This window comes from Hipposideros armiger, unplaced genomic scaffold, assembly GCF_001890085.2.
Source record: "Hipposideros armiger isolate ML-2016 unplaced genomic scaffold, ASM189008v1 scaffold_202, whole genome shotgun sequence".
Taxonomy (NCBI): Eukaryota; Metazoa; Chordata; class Mammalia; order Chiroptera; family Hipposideridae; genus Hipposideros; species Hipposideros armiger.
The window spans coordinates 2,732,565-2,740,421 of NW_017731552.1; the positions used below are offsets into that span (position 1 = coordinate 2,732,565).

The 7,857-nt window shown below is 52.3% G+C and overlaps 2 protein-coding genes across 2 annotated transcripts in view; both read right to left on the reverse strand.

Annotated features, from left to right (window-relative positions):
• KHSRP (KH-type splicing regulatory protein) overlaps positions 1-306 on the reverse strand; it is a 10,415-nt gene extending 10,109 nt beyond the window's left edge. Inside the window, exon 1 of the mRNA XM_019653535.1 lies at positions 3-306. Within this exon, the coding sequence (XP_019509080.1) occupies positions 3-198 (196 nt within the window). The 5' untranslated portion in view covers positions 199-306. The remainder of the gene's footprint in view (positions 1-2) is intronic.
• Positions 307-927: 621 nt separating this feature from the next.
• On the reverse strand, positions 928-7,227 carry SLC25A41 (solute carrier family 25 member 41). Its single transcript, XM_019653373.1, has 7 exons — positions 7,036-7,227; positions 6,647-6,802; positions 5,933-6,085; positions 5,638-5,745; positions 2,888-3,055; positions 2,657-2,804; positions 928-1,943 (listed from the first exon to the last, which is right to left on the reverse strand). Exons 1-7 carry the CDS (start codon positions 7,225-7,227, stop codon positions 1,771-1,773), a joined length of 1,098 nt encoding a protein of 365 aa, XP_019508918.1. The 3' UTR covers positions 928-1,770.
• Positions 7,228-7,857: the final 630 nt, after the last annotated feature.

The following is a 7,857-nucleotide window of genomic DNA, read 5'->3' on the forward strand; positions in this document are numbered from 1 at the left end:
GCCGGGGGCCTGGGAAGGACCACCGGCCGACCCCCCGCCCGGGCCGCCGCCGCCTGGGCCGCCGCCACCCCGGTCCCCTGCGCCCGGCGGGCCCGGTGGAGGGCCTCCCCCAGCGCCACCGGCTCCCCCAGACCCCCCGCCCCCGCCTGCGGGTGGCGGTGGCCCGGGCGGGGGTCCTCCCGTGCTGTAGTCCGACATGGCGCGGCGGGGCCGGGCCTGGCGCGGAGGCTGAAGCTGAGGAGGAGGAGGCGGCGGCGGCGGCTCAACGCGGGAACAAGGCCTCGCTCCACAAGGCCGCGGAGCACTCTGGGAACCCAGCGGCTGGGAAGACTACGAGGGGGGCGAGGGACGCCCCCGACGGCGCCGCTGGGCCAATAGGAAGCCGCCGCCGCTCCCCGGACACCAATCGCGGGCTCTGTAGGCGAGTGACCAATCGGAGTGCCGCGAGAGGCAATGGGCGGGAGGCGCTGTGTGACTGAAAGCTCTCGGAGGCAATGAGCTGTGGGTTGCGGGCCCTGTGCGGGCAAATCAAGGTGATCCAGAAGGCGGGAGGCCCAATAAAGCTGGACGTACAGAATCGCGGGGCGGCTTCAGAAATGGACAGGAAGGCGGGGCCCAGCGAAAGGCCCTTTTGAAGTGGCTGGGCGGGCACCCTGTGAGATTGTCGTGTACGCAAGCCAATGAGTACACGCGGAAGGCGGTGCTTGTAAGGATTGACAGTCAATTTAATCCAATCCCTGGCGAGTTTTGGTGACGTGCTTGCGTTTGGACGGGATTACTGTCCATGTTAACCAGAATCCTTGTCTAGCCTTGACTTCAAAGCCAACGGCTGAGCGACGGGGGCGGGTGTTAAGTAACTAACTCCGCTCCGGACAAGTAGCAATCAAGTAAAGGTGCCCAGTTTTGGTGGGAGCCAGTGGAAGCGCAGCTGCATTGGGGCGGAGCCGGCCACCAGACGGCTTTAGGGGATTAGCCGGAGCGGGGAATGAGTGGCAGCAGACGTAGGCAGTGGTAACCGACTGCCGGAATTCAGGCCTGACGTCAGGGTTAGCTCCTCTGGAGCCTGGCTGGGTAGGCCATGCACGTGGCCTGCTTGAGGCCTTGGAGTTCGGGTACTTACGGAGGTGAAGCGGTCCAAAAGCAGGAGGAAACCCAGGGATCCCCTGTACCTCCTCTCTTCTCTCCACCCAGGGATCTCTTCCAGGACCCATGGAACCAGCTCCTTTCCTGAACTCAAGGGTCTTGGGCCATTGGTTCCCTCCCAGGACTGAGGGATCCCAGACCTTAATTCCATACCCCACATGCTTCACTTAAGGCCCTGGGATCCGAACTTCAAGCTCCGATCCTAGGTCCTTAACTTCTCTCCTAGACCAGGCATCATCCAGGCTTCCCATTCAGGACCGAGGGGCCCAAGGTACCCAGCCCCTTTCCAGGACCCAGGGAGCCCAGATATACTGCTCCTCCTTGGACCCAAGTATCCAGGTCCCATCTCCCCTCGTGGACCCAAGTAATCCAGACATGTCTAGCAGAAATCATCTCTTTATTCCTGGTTTGTTTATTCCACTTTCACCATATCACCCTGGCACCAGGACAGACCACTATGAGACAAACTGGAGTCCAAACTTGTCTCAGGCTTCATCCTGGGGAGGGGGCCCCAGGCATCTTCTGACCCAGGCCCCCAGCTTGCTTGTACTGACGAACACTGCCCTGGGGCCTGAGCCTGGGGGGCTCCTGTCCATTTCTGCCCGGGTGTGTCACTTAGCTCACTGCCTATATTCCCAGGGTCTTCTTCATGGCTTCATATACCATGTAGTTGATGCTTCCAGCTGGCAAAACCTTCAGTAAGGTGGGGGTCATGCCTCGGTATAGCCCCCTCCAGCCCTGCTGGGCCAGGATACCCCGGAAGACTCCGCACATGGTGGGGTTCGAACCCTCCATGGTGTCTGTGGAGACAGGGACAAGCTCAAGGCCTCAGTCAGAGATGACCCAGCCCCTGGGAGGGCTGGAATGTTGGGAAGTGGTGGGGTGAAGCCAGGCGCAGGGGTCTGGCAGGTTGGTTGGAAAGGCGTTTGGAAGACTTTTAGAGGAAATTGGTCAGTTTGGGGAGAGTACGGAGATCAATTCTGGCAGGAATTTTCAGGTTTTGTTTTCGGGAACATCTTAGAAAACATTCGAGCTTATTTGGGAGGGAACTTCTAAGATCTACTAGAGATTTTGTGGAGTGTGTTGAGTAGTTTAGGGACATTTTCAAGATGAAGGTGGTTGGCTAAGGACCCGTTTGGATGTTTGAGGATTGATTTAGAGGCTGAGAGTCCATTCGAGGGAATCACATTTGGGGAATTTCCAGGGTTGCGGGGAAAGTGGTTATGAGTTTTGGCATATCTAAGGGTCAGATTTGATGAATTTAGGGACTGTTTTGAGTTTGGGAGCCAATGTATGTGGGCGTCATTTGGGGGATGGATGTTCATTTTAGTAATTTGTAGTGTTAATTTGAGGGCTGGGATCAGATTTGGGGGTGAGTATAAGTCTTGGTGGGTTCAAGGGTCAGCAAAGGAGGCCAGGATCAGATGTGGAGAGTTTGGGGATATGAGAAAGTTCAGAGAGGGGAAGTAAAGGGGGAAGGGGCATACACCGTGGCCACTAAGGCCTGGCTGACCTTGAGCCTGCATCCTGGTGCGCACCAAAGTCAGAGGGTAACTGGCCATCTGGCCACAGGTCGTGGACAGTGTCACAGATGACAGACTGACCAGGCCACTAGGGTCCTCCATGTCCCTGCCTGACTTCAGCCAGAAGCACCTGAGCATCTGCAAGAGAAAAGGGGACAGGAGGAAGCTCACTAGGGCCTGGGTTCACACCACCCCTGCCACTACCTCCTCAGAACCCACACCTCATAGACGACCAGGTCGGTGCAGGAGTAAGGGATGATGCCAAGCATATTGGGCAGGTAGCCACGGTAAAGGGCGCGGGTGCCCTCCCGCTCCAGGATCTGCCTGGCACAGTCTAGTAGCCCCTTGTACTGGCCTGTCCGGCGCAGGGTCAGCCGTGTCTTCAGCACCTGGGGAGAGTGAGGAGTGAGGCAGCTCATTTGATTTAATCCTCTCAACAACCCTCAGGAGTGGCCACTGTCCCCATCAACAAATGAGGAAACTACTCAGGAATGTGCAGAGCTGGGTGTCAAACCCAGAGCCCCCTGTTCCATCGCTTGGCTTGTGTGTGCTCTCAACCCAGGGTTCAGGAGCTTAAGTGCTGACGGGCCAAGAGGGGAAGTGAAGTGACATGAGCCAAGTAGGGTCTGTGGTAGCTTCCACCTAACACCAGCCAAATGTAGCACCCTGAGCATGTAGGCCTCAGGTGGCCAGATATGCCAATTTTCTGAAAGAGCCAGAAATCAGAATTTTTATTGAAATTCCTCAATATAAAAATATTGGCAACTCTATAATTGCACAAAAGACAGAACATCAAGTGTGGTAGACAAGATTCTAAGGTGGTCCCCAAGATTCCTGCCCCCTGATATGCATGCTTTGTATAATGCCCCCCACTACCACCCCCGGACCCCGAGTGTGGGCTAGACCTGTGAACATGATGGGATGTCACTCCCCTGATCAGGTTACATGATAATGACAAAGTTGACAGGATTTTGCAGATGTAATAAAGGTCTCCTAAGCAGTCAACTTTAAACAAATCAAGAGAAATTGTCCTGGATGGGCCTGACCTAATCAGGAGGGCCAGTTTTAAAAAGGTCTATTGCCAGAGACAGAAGTAACAAGATTGGAAGCATCAGAGACACTCTCCAGTTGGTCTGAAACAAGCATACTCTTGTGGAGAGGACCATGTGGCAGGAACAGTGGGTGGCCTCTAGAAACGGAGGACAACCATAAACAACTGAATCCTGCCAACAACCAGGAAGCTTGGCAGATAACCTGAGCCTTGGGTGGATTCGTTGGTAACCCAGCTGACACCTTAATTTTTGCCTGATGAAACGCTGAGCAGATGACCCGACTAGCCAGTGCCCAGACATGACCCACAGAAACAATGAGATGATGATCTATCATTTTAAGCTAATTGAGTCTGTGGTAATTTGTTATGCAGCTGATGAAAACAAATACACTTTGGAAGAAACTTAACCAGACAAGGACAAGAATTATATGAAGAAAACTTTAAAAGACCATTAAAGAACATAAAAGGAGATTTGAACAAATGAATGTTTTCCTGGATACATGGATTCAACATCATATGGATGGCAATAATTTCTAACTTATTTATGAACTGAACAACACCATCCCAGCCAAAAAAACAAAAAATACCAATAGGTGAATTTGTCTTCTGAACTAGACAAGTTGCTTCTAAAGTTTATATGGGAAAACCAACAGAGGATAATAGCCTGGAAAACTGATAAAGGAGAGGGATGGAGAATGATAAAATGTAATACCAAGCCTCAAAAATGAAAGACAGAGGCAGAACTAGACAGTACAATGATCAGTGCTTGCCAGGAATTCAGGGGTAAGGAGGGAGGGTGAATAGGCAAGAGTGGGGCCGGCCGAGTGGCGCGGTGGTTAAGAACTCGCTTGGGATGCCAGAGGGCCCCGGTTCAGATCCCACATATGAGGGCCAGTGACACTGCCCTCTACAGCTGAGATGCTGAGCAACGGCTCGACCTGGAGCTGGGCTGCTGTGGGGCGACAGCGACGGCGTGGGCTGCAGTCCCTGTGGCAGTGGGTTGCCATGGGCTACCGTGTGTAGCCATGGGCTACCGTGTGTAGCCAGCAGCCAGCGTGAGCGGCCAGCAGCCGCAGTGAACGGCCATCCAGAAGCCGGCGACTGATCTGCCTCATCAGGGAAGGTGCAATGATGGTGCCAACTTGGGCCAGTGAAGCAACATCCTCCACAACTAGACTGAAGAACAAAACGACAGCAACTTGTCTGTCCCCCTTCCCCCAATTCCCCAGCACTGTTCCCATCCCCCCAATTCACCAATAAAAATCTTTAAAAAAAAAATAGGTAAGAGTGGCTTTTAAAAAAAAATAGGTAAGAATGGCTTTTTAGGGCAGTGGAACTATTCTGTATGATACTGCAGTGGTGGACACACATCATTACACATTTGTTAAAACCTGTGGAATGTTCAACACCAAGACTGCACCCTACCTAATGTCAACTGTGGGCTTTAGTTAATAACAATGCATCCATAATGGTTCATCAATTGTAACAAATATCCAACCCAATGGAAGATGTGAATAATAGCGGACACTTTGTATATGTGGGAAGAATTATATGAGAACTGTCTGTACTTTTCTGCCCAAATTTTCTGTCAACCTAAAAATGCTCCACAAAATAGTCTATTCATTAAAAAATAATAGTAGTAGTAGTAGTAGTGCATGAACAGACACCAGAGAAACAGGAGACAGGCCAGATATAAACCCAAATACATACAGGAATTTTCTAAATTACAAAGGTGGCATCTTGAATCATTGAGGAAGAAAGAATGGGACCCACTCAGTAAATAGTGTTGAGGTGACTGGATAACCATCTGAAATAAAAGTTTGATATATATCTTACATGAAGGAGGAGGGGGAGGAGAAAGCAGTAGCACCCCACAACTAATTTTCATTTTGTTTTATCTTCTGTGAGGTATTCTCTTACCTCCATGGGGTTGATGAGTGTCTGGGAGGTGGCCACAGCCAGAGAGCTGGCAATGAGACGTTCTTGAAAGGGTGGGGACCCATGAGCTCCACAGAAATAATTCTTACACTAGGACAGGAAGAGGAGCATGAGAGAATAACCATCTTCCTACCTGACACCCATCCAGGGGGAGAGGTCTGGGACCTGGAGAGTGAATGTGTCTTGGATAATGATCTGGACTTTGGGGGCGGAGGTTGTGGGTATGGGAGAAGTGAGGGCTTGAGGGTGTGGCTGGGGAAAACAGACCATTCCCCACCTGTTCGAAGACGGAGAACTTGATGGCATACTCGGGGGCGATCTTGAGTACATTGATCCCGTTGCCCCGCCATAGGGAGCGGAAGCCCCCTTCGTGGACCATGCTCCGTAGCCCCCCCAGCAGGTTCATGAAGTTTGACTTGGAGGAGTAGACCTGGGGGTAGGGAGGCCCCTAGCCCTGTGAGAAGCCCTCCACCCTATCTCCATCCCCATCCCATCCTGGAGCTCAAGCCCATCCTGTCCCCAGCCACCCAACCCTAACCCCTCCAATCCCCATTCCTTCTCTAGCTCCTTCCCTGGCTAGTCCTAAAATTATCTAACCCAACGCAGACCTAAACCCAATACCGAGCCACATTCCCTCTTCCCTCATATTGCTCTCCTCTCCAGTCCTACTTTGTCTTCAAAGCCATCCAAAGACCCCTATCCCCAATTCCCCGATCCCCACCCAACCCTGTCCCTGGTACCATTCTCTCAACTGCTTCCCCAACTCTTCTCCATGCCCCACCTACATCAGCTCCATCATCATCTCCAACTCAAACCCCCACCCCATCTCCATTCAGCCTCCTTCTAACTCTAGCCCATGTCCCAACCCCATCCTCCTACCTGTTTCCAGTCAAATCCACCACTCCCATTCTGAACTCTATCAGCTCCACTTCTGTCCATTCCCACCCCAGTGGCCCCAGCACTGTGCTCCCCCTCTCCTCCCCCCACACACCTGCATGTACACCTTGGCACGGTCCAGAGGTGCTGTGCCAGTGCGAGACACTGCCCCAGCCATGGCTCCTGAGAGCAGGAACTTCCACCAGGCTCCCTCATTTCCCACTTCCAGAACATCCATGGGGACTATCAGCTGCTCTCCAGTGTCGAGCACCTGCAGGGCAGACCCAGTTCTTGCCCAGCTCTTGCCTGTGCTCAGCCAGGCTGGAACTGCTTCCCCAGACACATCTCCAGAACCCCTCCTGGTGAAAGGTCTACCCTGGTCCTCACTACTTCAAGATGAAATTCTAGGAGGGGAGTGGGCCGTGCAGAGGGGTTGGGCAGTATGGCTTTCTCCTCTTGCAGTCCTGGCTAGAGATACTGCACGACCTGTAGTTCCCAACTCACCTGCTGTGACGGGAGGTGCTGCAGGTCATTTTCATGCATGTTCCCGAACACATACCCATACACATGTGTATAGCCCAGGTTCCGAGAGATGGGGGGTGGGGGCAGAGCTTTGGTGAATAAGGCTTTGACACTCTTAAACAGTGTCTGGACCCTTGAGCAAGGCTTCTGAACTTCCTCAGGTTTGGCTCCCATGGCAGCTAGAGAGTCAGCACACTGAGGTTCAAATTCCTGATGAGAGGTTTGCCTACTAGCAACCATGTGGGAGGGGCGCCTTGTAAATTTGAGTCCCAGGGGATGATGAGGTCACAGAGGCCCTTGTGACCTAGCTATATATGATGGGCAGAGTGAGGGCCTCGCCCTAAGATCTCCACATCCTAATCCCTCTAAACCTGTGAAGGTGTTATGTTATATGAGAAAGGGAGAATTGAGGTTGTGGATGGAATTTAGGTTACTAACCAGCAGAAGAAGACATGGAGAGGTTATTCTGGATTAACTGAATAGGCCCAATGTAATCTCATGAGTACTTAGACAGGGAAGAGGGAGTCAGGACAGCTGGTGTTGGAGTGATATGATGTAAAAATACTTTAAGGCTTTTTGCTGGCTTCAAAGATGGAGGAAGGGGCTGCCAGCCACGGAATGCAGGCAGCCTCTAGAAGGTGGAAAAGGCTAGGAAACAGATTCTCCCCTAGAGCCTCCAGAAACAGCCAGCCCTGCTGACGCTTGATTTTAGCCTAGTGAGACCCATGTCAGGCTTCTGCTCTCTAGAATAATACATCTGTGTAGTTTTTTGTTTTTGTTTTGTTTTTAGATTTTTTGGGGGGG